The sequence below is a fragment of the Anolis carolinensis genome, unplaced genomic scaffold, assembly GCF_035594765.1.
Source record: "Anolis carolinensis isolate JA03-04 unplaced genomic scaffold, rAnoCar3.1.pri scaffold_7, whole genome shotgun sequence".
Taxonomy (NCBI): domain Eukaryota; kingdom Metazoa; phylum Chordata; class Lepidosauria; order Squamata; family Dactyloidae; genus Anolis; species Anolis carolinensis.
The window spans coordinates 10,666,405-10,690,483 of NW_026943818.1; the positions used below are offsets into that span (position 1 = coordinate 10,666,405).

The 24,079-nt window shown below is 41.0% G+C and overlaps 1 protein-coding gene across 6 annotated transcripts in view; it reads right to left on the bottom strand.

Moving 5' to 3' along the window:
• Positions 1 to 1,562: 1,562 nt before the first annotated feature.
• scai (suppressor of cancer cell invasion) overlaps positions 1,563 to 24,079 on the bottom strand; it is a 76,022-nt gene continuing 53,505 nt past the window's right edge. For all 6 annotated transcript variants that reach the window (XM_062959317.1, XM_062959316.1, XM_062959312.1 and 3 more), the window contains exons 13-18: positions 21,916 to 22,015; positions 20,629 to 20,710; positions 14,885 to 14,957; positions 13,927 to 14,100; positions 11,255 to 11,355; positions 1,563 to 10,259 (exon numbers count right to left, since the gene is read on the bottom strand). In XM_062959317.1, coding sequence (XP_062815387.1) covers positions 10,110 to 10,259; positions 11,255 to 11,355; positions 13,927 to 14,100; positions 14,885 to 14,957; positions 20,629 to 20,710; positions 21,916 to 22,015 — 680 coding nt within the window. In that variant the 3' untranslated portion in view covers positions 1,563 to 10,109. The remainder of the gene's footprint in view (positions 10,260 to 11,254; positions 11,356 to 13,926; positions 14,101 to 14,884; positions 14,958 to 20,628; positions 20,711 to 21,915; positions 22,016 to 24,079) is intronic.

The following is a 24,079-nucleotide window of genomic DNA, read 5'->3' on the forward strand; positions in this document are numbered from 1 at the left end:
GTCAAGCCGCTGAGCTGCTGAATTTGCTGACTGAAAGGTTGGAAGTTCGAATCCGGGGAGTGGAGTGAGCTCCCGCTGTTAGCCCCAGCTTCTGCCTGTTGGATTATGGTTGTATGTGTATGAAATGTAAAATCAAGTGTTTCAGTAATGAAACAGTTAACAGCAGGCTAGTTTTGACTGACTGATGATTTCCGGCTTTGGAGGTCGGAACTTCCTTCGGACTGAGGAATGTGTTTCTTATCTCTGGGTGTGTTGAGCTGTGCTTGCTGAGGCAAGAGGCTATAGAGAAATGGCAGCTCAGAGCGATGGCTTTTGCTGTGCTTTGTAAATATGTATTATAGTTATTGAAATAAATGTTTGGACTTCAGACTATACATGTGTTAGAGCAGGGGTCCCCAAACTTTTTAAACGGGGGGCCAGTTCATGATCCTTCGGACTGTTGGAGGGCTGGACTATAGTTGGCCACTGAGCAATAATAATAATAATAATAATAATAATAATAATAATAATAATAATAATAATAATAATAATAATACATCACACGGTCCTAGACACTTGGGAAGTGTTCGACTTGTGATTTTGTGATACGAAATCCAGCATATCTATCTTTTTGCTGTGTCATACAATAAAATAATAATAGTAATAAATATCAATAATAATAAAAAAGAGGGTTGGAAGAGAGCCTTTGGGCCATTGAGTCCAATCCCCTTCTGCCTTTGTGCACCAGAAGCACAAGCAAAGCACCCCTGACAGATGGCCACCCAGCCTCGATGTTATTAACCAAAATAATAATAGTAATAATAATAATAATAATAATAATAATAATAATAATAATAATAAAAAGAGGGTTGGAAGACACCCTTTGGGCCATTGAGTCCAATCCCCTTCTGCCTTTGTGCACCGAAAGCCCAAGCAAAGCACCCCTGACAGATGGCCATCCAGTCTCAATGTCAATAATAATAATAAATAGGATTGGGAGAGACCCTTTGGGCCATTGAGTCCAATCGCCTTCTGCCTTTGTGCACCAGAAGCACAAACAAAGCACCCCTGACAGATGGCCACCCAGCCTCAATGTTAATAATAATAATAAATAGGATTGGGAGAGACCCTTTGGGCCATTGAGTCCAATCCCCTTCTGCCTTTGTGCACCAAAAGCACAAGCAAAGCACCCCTGACAGATGGCCACCCAGCCTTAATCTTAATAATGTGATTTTGTGATACGAAATCCAGCATATCTATCTTGTTTGCCATGTCATACAATATAATAATAATATTAATAATAATAATAATGGTTGTAAGAGAAGAAGCATGCACCCTGACCCCCACGCCGACATTGCCAACCTAGCGGTTCGAAAACATGCAAATGTGAGTAGATCAATAGGTACTGCTCTGGCAGGAAAGTAACAGCGCTCCATACAATCATGACTTTGGAGGTGTCTAAGGACAACACCAGCTCTTCGGTTTAGATAGAGGGAAGCCTTACTGTTTGCACAATTTTCCTCCCAAACTTTTCATTCCAAAAGGAACACTTCTGAAAAATCATTGGACGGTCCATACTCGTGTTACGTAAAGGTTCATATTTATTTCAGTCCGTAGCCCACCGAGTTCGAGAACTGCTCAGACACACACGCACACCATTAAGCAAATAGGTTTATCGTTATACCGGTAATACATATAATTTTGGAGTGGGTTTCTCGGAGATACAAAAATCCATGTACAGTAAAATTCACAACCGATGAAGGTACTCACATTCCAAGCAAACATCAACCCACGTGGAAGTCTTCAAATACACCAACGGCATAAAATCCTCGCTACTTCAACACAACATAAAAAGCAGTTTACGTGTCCCGACGTTTGGTTCCCTCGATGCGCACGGGTCGGAGAATCATCACAGTGTTTGTAGCTTGGAATTTCGTTACTCAGTGGAACAGCACGCGGCAGTAAAAAACAAAAAAAGTGGGGCGGAAGGCTGCCACATGCTCCCGAACCTTGGGAAACATCTGCCACAAACCACGGCATCAACATGATCAAGATCAGGAAACAAAGGGTGAAGGGAAACAAAAGGTGGAGCGGGGATATGGCTTCGGTTAATCCAGACGCATCGGAGACGTTGACGGGAGACGGGGCGAAAAAAAGTCATTTTTACACAACCTTGTAAACAAGAAAGAATCCGATCTTTCCGGCGTCCGGTCGGGGACGGAATGGCGCTCTCGCGTCCCCAAGGCAGAGAAAAAGATTGGCATCGACGCAACCGAGATCAAAACGAGTGGCTTTGTGAACTAGTTTACAGAGTTTTTTTTATCACATGCACTATGGACTAGCAGCACGGAGAAACAAGTCGAACATTTGTGCTTCCGTCTCGTCGGAAATGGACGTTTGTTTCCGTTCCAGACAAACATTTCGCCACCGATTTTTTACAAGTTCATTTGATTTGAATCAGTTAAGAGAAGGCAAGTTATGACAAATAAAAATAACATGTTGTCAAAAGCTTTCACAGCCAGAATCACTGGGTTGTTGTGCATTTTCCAGGCTGTGTGGCCATGTTCCAGAAGCATTCTCTCCTGACGTTTCGCCCACATCTACGCCAGGCATCCTCCCATGCTCCAAAAGCATTCTCTCCTGACGTTTCGCCCACATCTATGGCAGGCATCCTCCCACACTCCGAAAGCATTCTCTCCTGACGTTTCGCCCACATCTATGGCAGGCATCCTCCCACACTCCGAAAGCATTCTCTCCTGACGTTTCGCCCACATCTATGGCTGGCATCCTCCCATGCTCCGAAAGCATTCTCTCCTGATGTTTCGCCCACATCTACGCCAGGCATCCTCCCATGCTCCAAAAGCATTCTCTCCTGACGTTTCGCCCACATCTACGCCAGGCATCCTCCCATGCTCCATAAGCATTCTCTCCTGACGTTTCGCCCACATCTATGGCAGGCATCCTCCCACACTCCGAAAGCATTCTCTCCTGACGTTTCGCCCACATCTATGGCTGGCATCCTCCCACGCTCCAAAAGCATTATCTCCTGACGTTTCTCCCACATCTATGGCAGGCATCCTCCCATGCTCCAAAAGCATTCTCTCCTGACGTTTCTCCCACATCTATGGCAGGCATCCTTAGAGGTTGTGAGCTCTGTTGGAAACTATGGCAGGCATCCTTGGAGCTTGCGAGGTTCCACGGATATATAAACCTCACTTGCCTAGTTTCCAACAGACCTCACAACCTCTGAGGAAGCCTGCCATAGATGTGGGAGAAACATCAGGAGAGAATGCTTCTGAAACATGGCCAGAACACCCAGAAAACTCACAACAACCCTGTGATTCCGGCCACGAAAGCCTTCTGCAACACACTCCCTTGCTTTGTTTTCCAACAGACCTCACTACCTCTGAGGATGCCTGCCACAGATGTGGGCGAAACGTCAGGAGAGAATGCTTCAGGGACATAGCCGTACAGCCCGGAAAACTCACAGCAACCCTATGATTCTGGCCACAAAAGCCTTCGGCAACACACTCCCTTGCTTTGTTTTCCAACAGACCTCACTACCTCTGAGGAAGCCTGCCATAGATGTGGGAGAAACATCAGGAGAGAATGCTTCTGGAACATGGAAAACACACAGCAACCCAACCTAGCCAAGTTTTCTTGTCAATTCTACAGAGATCAAGACTTATGAGTATGTATCTACTGGAATCGTTTGTCCAAAATGAGGAAAAGACTAGAACACAGGGAAGTCAAAGCCACACGCATAAACACATGTACAGCAAGGCCCATATGTGCAGAAACATGCAAAAGTGGCACCAAAAAACCCAGGCTAGAAAAAGATTCGAACCAGAATCAGGCCTTCGTGGTATCAAAATCCAAAACCTCCTGAAAAAGAAAGTCGAACTAGGATTTCGAAGTTTGCTCAGGATGTGATGGCTTGAAACGTTCTCTCGAGACAGCCGGTAACAGGGCGGGATACAATAATAAAGTGTTGTTGTTGTTGTTATTATTATTATTATAATTATTATTATTATTATATGGCACAGCAAACAAGGTAGATATGCTGGATTTCGTATCACAAAATCACAAGTCAAACACTTCCCAAGTGTCTAGGACTGTGTGATGTATTATTATTATTATTATTATTATTATTATTATTATTATTATTATTATTATTATTATTATATGGCACAGCAAACAAGATAGATATGCTGGATTTCGTATCACAAAATCACAAGTCAAACACTTCCCAAGTGTCTAGGACTGTGTGATGTATTATTATTATTATTATTATTATTATTATTATTATTATTATTATTATATGGCACAGCAAACAAGATAGATATGCTGAATTTCATATCACAAAATCACAAGTCAAACACTTCCCAAGTGTCTAGGACTGTGTGATGTATGATGTATGATGTATTATTATTATTATTGGCATTTGTGAGGCAAAAGCCCCCAAAATATCAGTTTTCCCATTTTAAATATGTATTCAAAGTGAGACCTATTGGAGGCAAGCAAATGCCGAAGATTACCAATATAATATAATATAATATAATATAATATAATATAATATAATATTCAGTAGAGTCTCACTTATATTATTATTATTATTATTATTATTATTATTATTATTATTATTATTATTATTATTATTAATTATAGAGTCTCACTTATCCAACATAAACAGGCCGGCAGAACTTTGGATAAGCGAATATCTTGGATAATAAGGAGGGATTAAGGAAAAGCCTATTACACATCAAATTAGGTGATGATTTTACAAATTAAGCACCAAAATATCATGTTATACAACAAATTTGACAGAAAAAGTAGTTCAATAGGCAGTAATGTTATGTAGTAATTACTGTATTTACGAATTTAGCACCAAAATATCACGATGTATTGAAAACATTGACTACAAAAATGCGTTGGATAATCCAGAACGTTGGATAAGTGAGTGTTGGATAAGTGAGACTCTACTGTAATATAATATAATATAATATAATATAATATAATATAATATAATATAATACAATACAATATAATATAATATAATATAATATAATATGAGATCACCATTAGCTCAGACTAAATGAAAACATCAAATTGTTTTACGTTTTGAAACATACTCAACTCTCTAATTCATTTGGGGAAGATAGGGAAATCTTCCAATTATATTCCCAATAATAATAATAATAATAATAATAATAATAATAATAATAATAATAATAATAATAATTTATTTTTGGATGATGCGTGAAGATCCCAGCAGGGTGGCCTTTTGCAGTTATTGTTGTTGTTGTTGTTTGCTGTGTCATACAACAACAATAATAGTAATAACTGCAAAAGGCCACCCTGCTGGGATCTGCACGCATCATCCAAAAATACATTACACAGACCTAGACACTTGGGAAGTGTTCGACTTGTGATTTTGTGATACCTTTTGCAGTTGGCAGATCATGATTTTGTCAATGTCTATTGTTTCCAAATGCCGGCTGAGATCTTTTGAAACGGCACCCAGTGTGCCCATCACCACCGGGACCACCTGCACCGGTTTCTGCCAGAGTCTTTGAAGTTCAATCTTGAGGTCCTGGTAGCAGCCGGGTTTTTCCTGTTGTTTTTCATCAACAGGGATGGCGACATCAGCTTTTCCTTCAATTTTGTCAAGGAACTTTCCATGCAATGTTTTGTTGTGCCAGCTGTCAGCTCTAGTTTGTAGTGCGGTTTTCTTGTACTGGTTTTTTTGTCTGCTGTGCTTTGAGGAGTTTCTGATTTTTGACTTCAATCAAAGCAGGTTCTTCACTTTGCTTTACAAAATAATAATAATAATAATAATATTATTATTATTATTATTATTATTATTATTATTATTATTATTATTATTATTATTATATAAGCCCTACTTGCCTCGTTTCCAACAGACCTGACAACCTCTGCCTGCCATAGATGTGGCGTAAAGTCAGGAGAGAATGCTTCTGCAACATGGCCAGACAATAAAAAATCCCACTTGTGCAATCACATCCTGAGCAACAGTCGAAGCCACCCAGCGTGGAATGAATTTTGCCCGGCGCCTCTCGATGCATCTTTTGTTTTGTAGACGACGTACGGTTCCGACGTTACCCTATTTATATTTACATATCTACATATCTACACAATTTACAAGAAGCATCTCCCGCTCGATGGGCAGGCAGAGTGCAACGTAGTACACTGATCGCCCGGGCTTTTCCCCTGGCAAAAAAGGAGGCTAGAAAAGAACAAAGCACCACAGAAGAGAAATGCACCAGTGCCGATTACAACGAACCTTGCCGCTCGAGGAACAACATCGTCCCATCGAGACAGACGCCCTTCTTTCTGATTGCCTTCTGGATAAAACGCCCGGATATATATACCTATCTCCTCATTGCACTTCAGGCCCGACCTAAGGCACCTCTTTGCGATGATTCCCAAATGCTGCCCTTCTTTCTCCGACTCTGTTCGGCTCAAGATGCTTCATCCCGGGCAGTGGTTTGTCGGCGACCGACAATATTGACTCGCGGAAAAGTTGCAAGAGGAGGAAACGTGTCCCTCCCGCAACTCTCCGTTCCGAAGAATTGCCTTTTCCTTCTAACATCTCGGATACGTCTTACCGTCACAATTGCAGAGTGTGCTCACTACTAAAAGGAGGAAAAATATGCAGGCTCCGTATCCGTATCCGCAACACACCAAGGCGCTTTATCTTTCAGTACGATCTCGCCAACTTCCCTCATATTTCGCCTTTTCCTTCGAAAAATAAAACACTCTGCACCTTGCAGGAATAAAAACCTTAGTGGTGGGAATTAGTTCTGTGTTAGTTGCTGAAAACAAATTCAAATTTTGAGGTCTTCCGAGATGGTTGTGCTTAAACGTAGCTTTGGCGACAGACCTCCAAAGCCGGGGAGAGTTTCGAGAACGGCCGTCCGGCTCTCGCTTTCTTGATGCTAAAACTCTTCCGTTAAGTCTATAACAGGCCACACACTTTACACAGTTTTGCTTGTGTTTTAGGAGGCTCCAGCAAGGGAACGAAGGCCAAAGGAGCTCCAACGCAACGACAACAAAACAACTCTCCGTTGCTCCGCTTCTTATCCAAAATCAGAAAGGATTCATAGTTCAACAGGCAGTGAAGGAAGGGATAAGTCCCCTCCCCAAACTGTAACAAGGTTTGTATATTCTGAGTAGCTCAGTCACGGGGATGAGGCAGTGATTTTTTTTTTTTTTACCACACAATAGGTGTGGACATGTGCCATCGATCGCAAAACAAGGAAGAGTCATGAAAAGATTGTTCCACAGTCCAAACGTGGCAGCTCAAAGCAGCTCCTTGTTGTGTTTGTACACAGAGAAAGGCTGGTATTCCCCCATACCAGGGCAGGATGGTTGCTAAAGCCGGGGGATGACTGGGGTGGAGGAGGAAGGAGTTGTTTTGAGGGTTTCAGATTGGTAGGATCTTCTTGGAGAAGGAGGATGGTCAGGTCTAAGTTCTTGGAGAAGGAGGATGGTCAGGTTGTAAGTTCTTCTTGGGGAAAGACAAGTTGTAGGTTCTCATTGGAGAAGGCAGGCAGTCAGGTTTGGGTTTTTCTTCAAGAAGGAGGAGTATCAAGTCGTAGTTCCTTGGGAGGAGGATGTAGGTTGTAGGTTCTTCTTTGGAAAGGAGGAAGGTTGGGTTCTAGGTTGTTGGTAGATGGAGAATGATCTGCTTGTAGGTCTTCTTGGAGAAAGAAGGTCAGGTTCTAGGTTCTTGGAGATGGAGGACTATCCACTTGTAGGTTCTTCTTGGGGAAGAAGCAAGGTCGGGTTCTAGGTTTTATGAGATGGAGAACAATCCGCTTATAGGTCTTCTTGGGAAAGAAGGAAGGTCAGGTTCTTGGTTCTTGGAGATGGAGGACTATCCACTTGTAGGTTCTTCTTAGGGAAGGAGGAAGGTCAGGTTCTAGGTTCTTGGAGATAGAGGACTATCCTCTTGTAGGTCTTCTTGGGGAAGGAGAAAGGTCAGGTTCTTGGTTCTTGGAGATGGAGGACTATCCTCTTGTAAGTCTTCTTGGGGAAGGAGAAAGGTCAGGTTCTTGGTTCTTGGAGATGGAGGACTATCCACCTGTAGGCTCTACTTGGGGAAGGAGGAAGGTCAGGTTCTAGGTTCTTGGAGGTGGAGGACTATCCACTTGTAGGTTCTTCTTGGGGAAGGAGGAAGGTCAGGTTCTTGGTTCTTGGAGATGGAGGACTATCTACTTATAGGTTCTTATTGGGGAAGGAGGAAAGTCAGGTTCTAGGTTCTTGGAGATGGAGGACTATCCCCTTGTAGGTCTTCTTGGGGAAGGAGGGCAGTCAGGTTCTAGGTTCTTCTTGGAGAGGGATGGTCAGACTACAGGTTCTTCTTGGGGAAGATGGAAATCAGCTTGTAGGTTATTGGAGAAGGAGAAGAGTGGTCATGTTGTAGGTTCTTCTTGAGGAAGAGGGTCAGGTTCTAGGTTCTCCTTGGAGAAGGAAGGCCAAGTTTTAGCTTCTTTTTGGGGAAGATGGATGTCAGGTTGTAGGTTCTTGGCGAAGGAGAAGAGTGGTCACGTTGGTTCTTCTTGGTGAAGGAGGGCAGTCAGGTTCTAGGTTCCTATGGGGAAAGGATGATCAAGTTTTAGATTCTTCAAGGAGGAAGAAGATGGTGAGATTGTAGATTTTTCTTGAGGAAGATAAGCATCGGATTGTAGGTTCTTCTTGGAGAAGGAGAAGAGTGGTCATGTAGCTTCTTTTTGAGGAAGGAGGGTTAAGTTCTAGGTTCTTCTTGGGTAAGCAGGACAGCCAGGTTCTAGGTTCTTCTTGGAGAAGGAGGGTGGTCAGATTTTAGGCTCTTCTTGGGGATGATGGACATCAGGTTCTAGGTTCTTCTTGGAGAAGGAGGGTGGTCAGATTTTAGGCTCTTCTTGGGGACGATGGACATCAGGTTCTAGGTTCTTGGAGAAGGAGGTTGGTCAGATTTTAGGCTCTTCTTGGGGACGATGGACATCAGATTCTAGGTTCTTCTTGGAGAAGGAGGGTGGTCAGGTTTTAGGTTCTTCTTGGGGACGAAGACATCAGGTTCTAGGTTTTTCTTGGAGAAGAAGGATGGTCAGATTTAAGTTCTTCTTGGGGACGATGGACATCAGGTTCTAGGTTCTTCTTGGAGAAGGAGGGTGGTCAGATTTTAGGCTCTTCTTGGGGACGATGGTCATCAGGTTCTAGGTTCTTCTTGGAGAAAGAGGGTGGTCAGATTTTAGGCTCTTCTTTGGGACAATGGACATCAGGTTCTAGGTTCTTCCTGGAGAAGAAGAGTGGTCAGATTTTAGGTTCTTCTTGGGGACAAGGACTGGTTCTTCTTGGAGATGGAGGGTGGTCAGATTTAAGTTCTTCTTGGGGACGATGGTCATCAGGTTCTAGGTTCAGGCTCAGAGGGAGGAATGATTGAAGTCCTGCATTTGTAGCCAACATGCAATGTAGATTTACACCTCAATAAAGAATTTACAAGAAATATTACATTTTCCGTCACCCCTTGAAACGAGCCGCCCTCCTTCTTGACCGAGCCAAGGGTATTGTCATGAAAGGCTCTTTTATTGCTATCGCTGCTTTTGCGCCGTGTGGTCCCAACCGTTCACATTTCGGATCCAGAATCTTTGGGGACGGGAAGGAAGAGTTATCTTTGTGGGCATTTTGTCTTTCCCGCTGTTTTTGCTTCCAGGTTATTAAAAATTGTACAAAAATAAAGTTATTTCCACACACGCAAGGGCTAAAAGTGACCGACGGCATTTAAATATTGTGACGCATGGCTGTCTTCAACCACGAAACCAAAAAGTAAGACCCGAGGGGATGTCGTCTGTCAGTCTAGATTTTTTTTTTCCAAAAGATGCAGAAGGGACTCCTTTATAAAACGTGACCCCGTGCAGAGTGGAACGGCTGCCACAGCCATTTCTTTTTTTGTATTTTTTTGTTAAAAAAATAATTGCAAGTTCAAAAATAAAAATCAAGTAATTTTTTTTTCATTTTTTTTTTGTGGATCTTCACATTAGAAAAAAAACGGCACCATTTCAAAAATTCCGCGGCCGGGAAAAAGACCCGCGCCGTTAAGAAATCCCGGGTGCGGTTTTTCGGTTTCAATAATCGTCAAGCGTGGTTTCCAGGAATACGTTTCGGACGTCCAGCATGGATGCCAGCTCCAAAATGTGCTTCTGGAGGTGCGGATTCTCCACGGTCTCGTCCCTTGGCAGTTGGGGATAGGACTCCGGGTAATTCCTCGTTTCCTGCTACGGAAAAGGAAAGAAAGGAAGAAAAACAAATGGGATAAAGTCAGCGTGACTGAAAAGATGCATCAGCAATTTATTTGTGTCTACCAGTATTAAAGAAATCTCTAAGATTAGGACAGTAATTAAAGAGAAACACTAAAAAAAACAGGGGAATTCCGGACAGGAAACAATCAGGGCCAGCTAACACCTCCCAACAAAGGATTCCCCAAGCAGGAAGCAGCCAGGCTTTGAAGCTGCAAGGCTATTCAATGCTAATTAAGATGATTCATGATTCTAGGGCCAGCTAACACCTCCCAACAAAGAATTCCCCCAAGGCTTTGAAGCTGTAAGGCTATTCAATGCTAGTTAATGTCATCTATGGTTCTAGGGCCAGCTAACACCTCCCAACAAAGGATTCCCGCAAGCAGGAGGCAGCCAGGCTTTGAAGCTACAAGGCTATTCAATACTAATCAAGGTGATCTATGATTCTGTGAGTTTAGGGCCAGCTAACACCACGCAACAAAGGATTCCCCAAAGTGGGAAGCAGCCAGGCTTTGAAGCTGCAAGGCTATTCAATGCTATTTAATGCCATCTATGATTCTATGCGTCTAGGACCAGCTAACACCTTCCCCCAAGTGGGAAGCAGCCAGGCTTTGAAGCTGCAAGGCTATTAAATGCTATTTAATGCCATCTATGATTCTATGCGTCTAGGACCAGCTAACACCTTCCCCCAAGTGGGAAGCAGCCAGGCTTTGAAGCTGCAAGGCTATTCAATGCTAATTAATGCCATCTATGATTCTATGAGTCTAGGACCAGCTAACACCACCCAACAAAGGACTCCCCCAGGCGGGAAGCAGCCAGGCTTTGAAGCTGCAAGGCTATTCAATGCTAATTAATGTGATCTATTATTCTAGGGCTAGCTAACACCTCCCAACAAAGGATTCCCCCAGGTGGGAAGCAGCCAGGCTTTGAAGCTGCAAGGCTATTCAATGCTAGAGAATTCAATGCTGCCATACCCGAAAGAGTTTGTGCATCCTCAAGGTGGCGGAGCAGAAGATGAATCTTGTGAGGAGCAAGCGAAGGAATTCGTCCCCAAAAAACTGGAGAAATGCCTGATCTGTAGAGAGGAAGAAATAATATTTTAAAAACTTTTCTCTTCTTGGAAATTCCTGGAAATATTTCTGCTTTCCCAAACACAGATACAGGTCACGTATCCACATCCGAATGCTTGGGCCGAAATATTTCAGTCCAGAAATACTGAAAGACTACTTTGATGACCAAACGGAACAAAAAAATCAGGGCCAGCTAACACCTTCCAACAAAGGATTCCCCCAGGCAGGAAGTAGCCAGGCTTTGAAGCTACAAGGCCATTCAAGGCTAATCGAGGTTGCCGATTGGATCATTCACGCTTGCCTCAAGCAGACAAGAATTCTTTCTCCCACCCTTTCCCCTTAACCTGTGAATGTTGCCTTTGGCCGGCTTGATTAGCATTGAATAGCCTTGCATCTTCAAAGCCTGGCTGCTTCCTGCCTGAGGGAAACCTTGGTTGGGATGTTAGGCTATTTCAGTCCAGAAGTAAAGAGAAGGGATGATTCACCTTATATTCTACTTTGATGACCAAACGGAACGAAAATCAGGGCCAACAAATGATTCCCCCAGGCAGGAAGCAGCCAGGCTTTGAAGCTGCAAGGCCATTCAATGCTAATCAAGTTGGCCAATGGCTCCAGAAATTGAAATGACTGCACAACATATATATTTCATTGCCCGACCCCATTGAATACTCTTAACAATGCTTTTTATTGTTCGTTATGTTTTACTGGTTTATATGCTGGTTTTAAATGCTTGTTTTATGCGTTCTTGTTTTAAATATATTTATACTGTATTTTATAATGTATCTGGCTTCGTCCCCATGTGAGCCACCCCGAGTCCCTTCAGGGAGATGGGGTGGGATACAAAAATAAAGTTGTTGTTGTTGTTATTATTATTATTATTATTATTATTATTATTATTTACACAACAACATTGTATGACACAGCAAACAAGATAGATATGCTGGATTTCGTATCACAAAATCACAAGGCGAACACTTCCCAATCATGTAGGACTGTGTGATGTATTATTATTATTATTATTATTATTATTTACACAACGACATTGTATGACACAGCAAACAAGATAGACATGCTGGATTTCGTATCACAAAATCACAAGTTGAACACTTCCCAATCATGTAGGACTGTGTGATGTATTATTATTATTATTATTATTATTATTATTTACACAACGACATAGTCTGACACAGCAAACAAGATAGACATGCTGGATTTCGTATCACAAAATCACAAGTCGAACACTTCCCAATCATGTAGGACTGTGTGATGTATTATTATTATTATTATTATTATTATTATTATTATTATTTACACAACGACATAGTCTGACACAGCAAACAAGATAGACATGCTGGATTTCGTATCACAAAATCACAAGTCGAACACTTTCCAATCATGTAGGACTGTGTGATGTATTATTATTATTATTATTATTATTATTTACACAACAACATTGTATGACACAGCAAACAAGATAGATATGCTGGATTTCGTATCACAAAATCACAAGGCGAACATTCCTAATCATGTAGGACTGTATGATGTATTATTATTATTATTATTATTATTATTATTATTATTTACACAACGATATAGTCTGACACAGCAAACAAGATAGATATGCTGGATTTTGTATCACAAAATCACAAGTCAAACACTTCCCAATCATGTAGGACTGTGTGATGTATTATTATTATTATTATTATTATTTACACAACGACATTGTATGACACAGCAAACAAGATAGATATGCTGGATTTTGTATCAGAAAATCACAAGTCGAACACTTCCCAATCATGTAGGACTGTGTGATGTATTATTATTATTATTATTATTATTATTATTATTATTATTTACACAACGATATAGTCTGACACAGCAAACAAGATAGATATGCTGGATTTTGTATCAGAAAATCACAAGTCGAACACTTCCCAATCATGTAGGACTGTGTGATGTATTATTATTATTATTATTATTATTATTTACACAACGACATTGTATGACACAGCAAACAAGATAGATATTCTGGATTTCGTATCACAAAATCACAAGGCGAACATTCCCAATCATGTAGGACTGTGTGATGTATTATTATTATTATTATTATTATTATTATTTACACAACGACATAGTCTGACACAGCAAACAAGATAGATATGCTGGATTTCGTATCACAAAATCACAAGTCGAACACTTCCCAATCATGTAGAACTGTGTGATGTATTATTATTATTATTATTATTATTATTATTATTATTATTATTATTATTATTATTATTTTATTATTATTATTATTATTAGCCTCCAACAGACAAGAGTTCTTTCTCCCATCCTGGACATCATTCCACAGATTCATAAACCCCACTTGCCTAGTTTAAAACAGACCTCACAACCTCTGAGGATGCCAGCCATAGATGTGGGAGAAACGTCAGGAGAGAATGCTGCCGGAACATGGCCACACAGCCTGGCAAACTCACAGCAACCCAGTGATTCCGGCCATGAAAGCCTTCGACAATACATGAAACAAAATGATTCCCTTTTGCCCATTTCGGATCGTTTTGAGCAAAGCATACCTATGGAACGGGAATGAGTGAGCAACTGCGCAATGTCCCGGTTGATTTTGCGAAGGTAATCGTGACATTTGTCCCAAAGTCCTTTGCGCATGCTTGATAGTCCGGAGACAAACAGGAATGCCATTAGAGGGTTGTTGAGGAAGAAGGTGAAGAGGCTGCCTCGCTGCGACTGATCTGGAAACCAATACGACAAAAAAGTACTTAGCATCTATATATATAAAAGGGTAATGAAATTTCGGCCTAGGACAAAACAACAAAACTACACATCCCAGAAACACTAAACTTGGCAGCACAACCCCTCATCCATGCCTCTACGTTCATACAACAAAAAGAAAAGAAAAATAAAGTCCTAATTAGAGGGAGAGGAATAATTTGTTTTTATAAATACTGTAAATAAATAAAAATGAATGAAAACAAATATATATGGTTACTAGCTGTGCCCGGCCACACGTTGCTGTGGCAAAGTATGAGGCCCCTTCTTCACAGCTGTATAAAATGCACACTGAAGTGGATTATATGGCAGTGTGGAGTCAAGATAATCCAGTTCAAAGCAGATAATATAAGATTATAAATGGGTTATATAGCTGTGCGGAAGGGCCTTGAGTCTACACTGCCATATAATCCAGTTAAAATCTGATCATCTGTATTATATAGGCAGTGTGGAAGAGGCCTAAGTGAGGCCTAACTCTGCCTGTCCCCTGGGCTGAGTGGGTTGCTAGGAGACCAAGTGGGCAGAGCTTAGCCTTCTAACTGGCACAATTGGATAAAAACAATTCCTCTCCCTCGAATTAGGACTTTATTTTTCTTTTCTTTTTGTTGTATGAACGTAGAGGCATGGATGAGGGGTTGTGCTGCCAAGTTTAGTGTTTCTGAGATGTGTAGTTTTGTTGTTTTGTCCTAGGCCAAAATTTCATCACCCTTTTTAATATATATAGATACTGAAGAAAATGCCTCCTACCTTGCAACGCTTTTGGGTAGGTGGTGGGAGACAGGAGGCACACCAGCGGCTGTCCAAATAGGTTTGTGAAGTTCTGGAAGAGAATAATTTTAAAAGAAGGTGAAAAGAGAGAGAGAAAGAGTAGTCTTCAGTGCCGTATAATACAACAATATGACTAAAACAATTTAAAATAAACGTAAACAGACTGAGTTTTCATCAACGCAGAGCTGCCCAACAGTTTTCAAAGGTCACAGTGCTTGTTAGCCACAAAGTCGTTATCAGATTTTCACGGAAGACAGAACGATTTCATGTTTATATCAGAGAGAACAGAGAGCTTTTTTGGCAGTCTGGTCAACATTAATAATAGTAATAATAATAATAATAATAATAATAATAATAATAATAATAATAATAAGAAGAAGAAGAAGAAGAAGAAGAAGAAGAAGTTTATTTATATCCCACCTCCATCTCCCCTGACGGGGACTCGGGGCGGCTTACAGCAAAATCAAAATACAAGCAATGATAAAATATGAAACATCAAAGGACAAAAACAAAAACCAATAATAAAATATACACAATAGGCGAAAAAACACAACACAGAATTAAAACATCAAATTAAAAACAATGAGGTTGCAATCATGGATAAGCAAGGAGTTTGTGAAGCAACATCCATGGTCAAGTCTTAGCTAGCCTGCTAAGGGATTTCTAGTTTCATCTTTCATGCTATCAAGTTTAAGTGATTATTCCTGGATTTCTGTATTGAATTTTCCATGCTGCCTTTTTGTATTTTATGCTGGATGGCTTGTTGTCTTGGATTGTGAAACAACTTTTGTACCTGGAATCTTATGGACTTTTTAAATACATTTAGGCTTTGACATTTTTACTATTTTTGCTGAACTGCTTATTATATAATCTATATATATAAAAGGGTAATGAAATTTCGGCCTAGGACAAAACAACTAAAGTACACATCCCAGAAACAATAAACTTGGCAGCACAACCCCTCATCCATGCCTCTACGTTTATACAACAAAAAGAAAAGAAAAATAAAGTCCTAATTAGAGGGAGAGGAATAATTGTTTTTATCCAATTGCTGCCAGTTAGAAGGTTAAGCTCTGCCCACTTGGTCTCCTAGCAACCCACTCAGCCCAGGGGACAGGCAGAGTTAGGCCTCACTTAGGCCTCTTCCACACTGCCTATAAAATACAGATTATCAGATTTGAACTGGATTATATGGCAGTATAGACTCAAGGCCCTTCCGCACAGCTATATAACCCATTTATAATCTTATATTATCTGCTTTGAACTGGATTATCTTGACTCCACACTGCCATATAATCCACTTCAGTGTGCATTTTATCCAGCTGTGTAGAAGGGGCCTCATACTTTGCCACAGCAACACGTGGCCGGGCACAGCTAGTGTGTGTGTGTGTGTGTGTGTGTGTGTGTGTGTGTATATATATATATATATGTATGTAATGTGCATAATTCACATGGAGTAAACAACAAAACCACTGGACCAAATCACACCAAATTTGACCACAAAAGATAGTCATCCAATCAATTTGCAAGCGGCAGCGTGTCAGCAAAAATGGCTAGGTGTGTCAGTGCTGACACGTGTGTCATAGGTTGGCCATCACTGGTCTAGATCAGTGGTCCCCAAACTAAGGCCCGGGTCATTTACCTGGCCTCCGGCCTCAGTTTTATAATATATTGTATATACATATAATATTGATAATAATATTATAATGTAATACAATATAACAGTAATAATATTATTATTATTTATATATAATATAATAATATTAATTATATATTCTATATTACATATAATATTACTAATAATATTACAGTATAGTGGTTATGTTCAATATAGTAATATATAATGCTAATATTGTGCTATGCTAATAATATAATATATTGTATGTACATATAATTTGTAAGCCACTCTGAGTCCCCTTCGGGGTGAGAAGGGTGTGATACAAATGTAGTAAATAAATGCAGTAAATAAATAAATAATAAATTAATTAATTTTAGACTTAGGCTCGCCCAAAGTCTGAATGACTTGAAGGCACACAACAACAACAACAACAACAACAACCCTAATTAACTTGACTATCTCATTGGCCAGAAGCAGGACCACACTTCCCATTGAAATCCTGATAAATGTATGTTGGTTAAAATTGTTTTTATTTTTAAATAATGTACTGTTCTTTCATTGTTCTTGTTGTTGTTGTTGTTGTTTTTGCACTACAAATAAGCCATGTGCAGTGTGCATCGGATTTTGTTCGTATTTTTTTTTCAAATGATAATCTGACCCCTCAACAGTCTGAAGGATTGTGGACCGGCCCTCGGCTTAAAAAGTCTGAGGACCCCAGGTCTAGATCTTCATACATCATCTACTATGGGCCACAAATTGTCACCGTACAGGTTTTCTTCCACTTCTTAGACTAGTGGAAGCAAGATTTCAAGAGGATGAAGATTTGGGGGACTAATGGAGAGCGGAGGTGCAAAACCATATTGTCTCTCTGCTCTGCTTTGGATCCAGAAGGCTGGGCGCAAGATAGCCGTCCCCGTCCAAATGTGCCAATTCCCAGGATTCATTAAGCTAATTCCAGCTAAGCTTGTTAAACGTATTAAAGACCAGCTGGGTTTAATCAGAGGAATATTCATTCCCTGAGCCTCTCCCTCCCTTTCCGGGCCGGAGAGCCCATCGAGCACAAAGCTGGCTGCGCTATGACACCGTTCCGGCGGATTTATGAGGTCCAGGCTCTCGATAAATGGTTTAAAAATATCCAGAGTTCTCTGCAAAAGGAAAACCAAAAGGGCTTGCCAAAAGAGCTAGAATGAGCAACAGCAGAGCATTAATGGAGAAGTTAATGCAAGCAGGTTGTTGGTTCCGTCGCTGAACGGCTCTCAGTGTCTAGAAGTTTTTGATCAATCCAAACTAACTGCGATGGACCAATTCAATTGAGCTGATAAAGAACAATTTGTTTAAATTTGAAGAGAGATTTGGGATTTACTCATTATTTCTTCTAACAACATTGGTTTTTTTTTCCCCATGAATTCTGAGATTTATGAGCTAGTTGTATTTTATTAACTAGCTGTGCCCGGCCACGCATTGCTGTGTCTGAGTCTGGTGGTGTTGGTCAGTCTATATTAGGTTGTATTTATGCTGTGACCTCCACCCTTCTTTATATTCACATTAGTAGTAGTATTTGAAGTCTGTTACCTTCTTCAGTTTTTGTGTTGATTGATAATTGCTTGAGATCCGTTGTCTTTGATTTGTTGTTAATTGTGATGTCTGATTCTGCTGAGTGCGGTTTATATATTTATTGTGGTACAATAGTCTTTTTTGTTTTGTTTTGCCTGTGTAGGTGTTTATTATTATGGTTGTTGTAGTGGTCATGAAGGTTGGATAAGTGAAGGCTTTTGCGTTGTGTTGTCAAGTTTTGTATTTCTGGGGCGTTTAGTTGTGCTGTTATAGTCACGCTGCGTTGTTGTGCGTTTTGTGGGTCCGGATTGTGGTTTTGTGGTGTGGTTGTGTTGTCACAACCGGGAGGCAAGGCTTCTGTGTTGTGTTGTCAAGTTTTGTATTTCTCAGGCGTTTAGTTGTGTTCCAAGTGTCGTACTTCTGAGGCGTTTAGTTGTGTTGTTATAGTCACGATGCGTTGTGAGTTTTGTGGGTCCGGATTGTGGTTTTGTGGTGTGGTTGTGTTGTTACAACCGGGAGGCAAGGCTTCTGTGTTGTGTTGTCAAGTTTTGTATTTCTCAGGCGTTTAGTTGTGTGCCAAGTGTCGTATTTCTGAGGCGTTTAGTTGTGTTGTTATAGTCACGATGCGTTGTTGTGAGTTTTGTGGGTCCTGATTGTGGTTTTGTCGTGTGGTTGTGTTGTTACAACCGGGAAGGAAGTCTTTTGTGTTGTGTTGTCAAGTTTTGTATTTCTGGGGTGTTTAGTTGTGTTGTTATAGTCACGATGCGTTGTGAGTTTTGTGGATGCAGATTGTGGTTTTGTGGTGTGGTTGTGTTGTTATAACCGGGAGACAAGGCTTTTGCGTTGTGTTGCTAAGTTTCGTATTTCTGGGGCATTTAGTTGTGTTGTTATAGTCATGATGTGGTGTTGTGAGTTTTGTGGGTCCGGATTGTGGTTTTGTGGTGCGGTTGTGTTGTTGTAACCGGGAGGCAAGGCTTTTGCATTGTGTTGCCAAGTTTCGTATTTCTGGGACGTTTAGTTTTGTTGTTATAGTCACTGTGCAAACAACTTTATCCTTTTATATATATAGAAGAAATGTGACTATACAGAAGTTCTTAAAGGGAGTAAATTCAGGGCTTCGAGGGAGCAGCCTCCAGGCCTCATGCTCTTGTCCGCTTTGGAAGATGGCTATCAGCTTTGAGGAACTTTGGGTTAGTTGATTTGGTGTGGTTTTTACTCCTTGTCTGTTTGGCTTCATTAAGAGAGAGCAAGATCAAGAGAGGGAGGGAGGCTGGAAGGAGGACAGGCTTTAGAGCTTCAAGGGAGCAGCCTCCAGGCCTCGTGCTCTTGTCTGCTTTGGGAGATTGCTGTCTGCTTTGCTCTTGACCACTTTGAGAAACTTTGGGTTAGTTGATTTGGTGTGTTTTTTTATTCCTGGTCTGTTTGACTTCATGAAGAGAGAGAGGGCCCTTCCAACCAGGCCCTAAATCCCAGGATCTGATCTCAGGTTTCTGCTTTAAACTGGATAATATGAGTCTGCACTGCCAGATAATCTGGGATAAACAGAAAACCTGGGATCAAATCCAGGGATAAAGGGTCTGTCTGGAAGGGCCTGGAGAGAAAGAGACCAAGAAGGGGAGGGAGGCTGGTAGAAAATGATGCTTCCGCCTCTTCGCTTTGTGGTGGTGGAGGCTTTTAAGCAGAGGCTGGATGGCCATCTGTCGGGGGTGCTTTGAATGCGATTTCCTGCTTCTTGGCAGGGGGTTGGACTGGATGGCCCATGAGGTCTCTTCCAACTCTACTATTCTATGATTCTATGATTCTATGCTTCCTGACCACAACTTTGTGCTTCTACCATTTCAAAATTGATCTATCTTTTTCATTGTTCCATGTGAATGTGAATTTATACATCATTTGCTATTTATAAAGTATGTTTCCTTATTTTAAATCACTTAACAAAAATTGGATTTTTTAAAGTAGGCAGACTGGATTAATAGGATTTCAATGGGGAAATTCGCTTTGAGATAAAAGTAGTATGAGTTCAGAGCGTGGTCACAGAACAAATTACACTCTTAACTCAAGGCATGACTGTAGAATCGGAAGAGACCTCGTGAGTCACCCAGTCCAACCCCTTTCTGCCAAGAAGCAGGAAAATTGCATTCAAAACACCCCTGACAGATGGCCAGCCAGGATCTGTTTAAAAGCCTCCAAAGAAGGAGCCTCCACCACATTCCGGGGCAGAGAGTTCCACTGCTGAACAGCTCTCTTTCACAGTGAGGAAGTTCTTCCTAATGTTCAGCTGGAATCTCCTTTCCTCTCTCCTCTCAGCCTTCTCTTCTGCAGGCTAAACATGCCCAGCTCTTTAAGCCGCTCCTCATAGGGTTTGTTCTCCAAACCCTTGATCCTTTCAGTTGCCCTCCTCTCGTCAACTTGTCAAACATCTCACTTAAGTTGTGGTGCCTAGAATTGGACAGAGTATTCCAGGCATCCAATCCAAGAACGATGATTTCTGATACTTTGAACTGGTTCTTTTTCCCCTTGAATAAACGTTTCCGCAAAATGTGGGCCTTACCTTGTAGGCAACGCTATTGGAGGAGTCCACGATGATAAAGAGAGGCTTCCTTGTGAACGGGTAGAGATCTCCCGGGTGGAGGCTGAAACAGAAACAGAGGGCATTCCAAGTGTGCCACAAAGCGGGAAAGAAATAGCATCATAGCCTGCTTCCTGCCTGGGGGAATCCTTGGTTGGGAGGTGTTAGCTGGACCCAATTGTTTCTTGTCTGGAATTCCCGTTTTCTGAATGTTGCTTTTTATTTACTGTCCTGATTTTAGAGTTTTTTAAATACTGGTAATCAGATTTTGTTCATTTTCATGGCAGTAAGCAGCCAGGCACTGAAGCTGCAAGGCTATTGAATGCTAATCAAGGTGGCCAACATTCACACTTGCCTCAAGTAGACAAGAGTTCTTTCTCCCACCCTTGACATGATTCTATCTATCTATCTATCTATCTATCTATCTATCTATATTATATACTATATATTAAATGTAATATTACTAATAATATTACAATGTAATGATATAGTACAATATAGTAATTTAATGCTAGTATTGTACTATGCCAATAATATAACGTATTGTATGTGAATGTAATTTGTAAGCTGCTCTGAGTCCCCTTTGGGGTGAGAAGGTAATAATATAATATATTGTATATACATATAATATTGATAATATTATAATGTATTACAATATAATACTGATAATAAGACAATGTAATAATATTAATTATATACTATATATTAAATGTAATATTACTAACAATATTACAATGTAATGATATAGTACAATATAGTAATTTAATGCTAGTATTGTACTATGCCAATAATATAATGTATTGTATGTGAATGTAATTTGTAAGCTGCTCTGAGTCCCCTTTGGGGTGAGAAGGGCGGCATATAAATGTAGTAAATAAATAAATAAATAAATAAATATCTAAACCCCACTTGCCTAGTTTCCAACAGACCTCACAACCTCTGAGGATGCCTGCCATAGATGTGGGAGAAACATCAGGAGAGAATGCTTCAGGGACATGGCCATACCGCCCGGAAAACTCACAGCAACCCAGTGGGTCCGGCCATGAAAGTCTTCGATAACACAGTATTGTTGTTGTTGTTGTGTTGCTGTTGTTATTATTAATATTAATATTATTAATATAGGGCTGTTGAATTCTTCTGTGAGACCGTGGCAAAGATTAGTAACTTTTAAGTATGTTTCCCTTTTTATCTGTGACTTCCTCTTGCTGTTGTATAGGTTTATGTTGTGATTTTGTTGTTGCATGCCCATAAAAGCTGTGTGATACTCACCAGTGCATCTCCTTGTAGGACTGGTTCCGCTTGTGGATGCCGTCCCCATTGATAACGTCCCGGTTGCTGTTGGTCAGGACGCCTCCAAAATCATAGGGTCCTGCAGGCGGCAAAGAAACAAATCCAGAATAAACAGCGGCTACACCGTGCGGACGGAGAATGAAACAAACACAGAACAAAAGGGAGAAAGGCCAGACAGAATGGGTGAGGTTCCTTGCTGTGCATTGGAACGAATCCAGCTCCTTTCACCAATCTTGGTCATGTAGTTTAGTGCTTTTTATTTATTTATTTATTTATTTGATTTTATTTATTTACTACCACCCTCTCTCACTCTGAAGGGGACTCAGAGCGGCTTACAAGTTATATTTACATACAATATATTATATCATTAGCATAGCACAATAGTCACATTATATATTACTAAATTGCACTATACCACTATACTGTATTGTTAGTAATACTACATTTAATATATAATAATAATGATGATGATCTCATCAGGCCACCAGAAGACCATGGATAAGGAAAGCGACCCTCAAAGGCCATCTAGATGATCTCATCAGGCCATCAGAAGACCATAGATAAGGAAAGGGACCTCAAAGACCATCTAGATGATCTCATCAGGCCACCAGAAGACCATGGATAAGGAAAGCGACCCTCAAAAGCCATGTAGATGATCTCATCAGGCCATCAGAAGACCATAGATAAGGAAGGACCTCAAAGACCATCTAGATGATCTCATCAGGCCATCAGAAGACCATGGATAAAGAAAGCGACCCTCAAAGGCCATCTAGATGATCTCATCAGGCCACCAGAAGACCATGGATAAGGAAAGCGACCCTCAAAGGCCATCTAGATGATCTCATCAGGCCATCAGAAGACCATAGATAAGGAAGGACCTCAAAGACCATCTAGATGATCTCATCAGGCCATCAGAAGACCATAGATAAGGAAAGGGACCCTCAAAGGCCATCTAGATGATCTCATCAGGCCACCAGAAGACCATGGATAAGGAAAGGGACCTCAAAGACCATCTAGATAGTCTCATAGGACCATAGGCAAGGAAAGTGACCTCCAAAAGTCATCTAGATGGTCTCATAAGGCCATAGCTAAGCAAAGAGACTTTCAAAGACCATCTATACGATCTCGTAAGGCCATAAGTAAGCAAAGAGACCTCCAAAGACCAGGTAGACTTAGGTCAACCCTAAGCCTAAAGTTTAGGTCAGGGGCCAGGTCAATGACCTTGGAGGGACGCATCCGGCCCATGGGTCTTAGTTTGGGGACCTCTGATCTAGACACTAGATTCCTATTTATGCAGGCCAAAATCCTATTGGCTTTTTTAGCTGCCACATAACACTGTTGGTTCATGTTCCCCTTCCTCCCCACAAGGATTCCAAGATTTTTTCCACACGACCTGCTGTCGAGCCAGGCATCGTCCCCCATTCTGTATCTTTGCATTTCATTTTTTCTTCCTAAGTGGATTATCTTGCCTTTGTCCCTCTTGAGCTGTGTTTATTTCATTCAGAAAAGATCAATACATACACTTAATGCACACGACGATCAAACAGGACATTCAAGGACCAACATCTATCCTTTCCCACAAAATCTTTCCAGAGTTGCTGTCAACGCAAGCAATACAAATGGGGATGCATGTCGGAAATCCACAAGCATGTGGACAATTTTGACAGAAAGGAGAAAACCATGAAAATAAACAAAATCTGGCTTCCAGTACTAAAAAAAACTCTAGAATCAGGACAGTACAAAACAAAACTCCGAAAACAGGGGAATTCCAGACAGGAAACAATTCTCTCCTGAAACATTAGGAGAAAATGCTTCTGGAACATGGCCATACAGCCTGGAAAATGATCAACATCTCAATCCAGGCCAGCTAACACCTCCCAACAAAGGATTCTATGTCTATTATGTTTCGTTGTATTGTAACTGTACTTTATCTTGTTTATCGTGGGTGTTTGGGCTTTGCCCCATGTTAGCTGCCCCGAGTCCCTGCGGGGAGATGGAGGCGGGATATAAAAATCAAGTTATTATTATTATTATTATTCCCCCAGGCAGGAAGCAGCCAAGCTTTGAAGCTGCAAGGCTATTAGATGCTAAGCAAGGTGGCCAATTGCAACGTTCACACTTGCCTCAGACAAAGAGTTCTTTA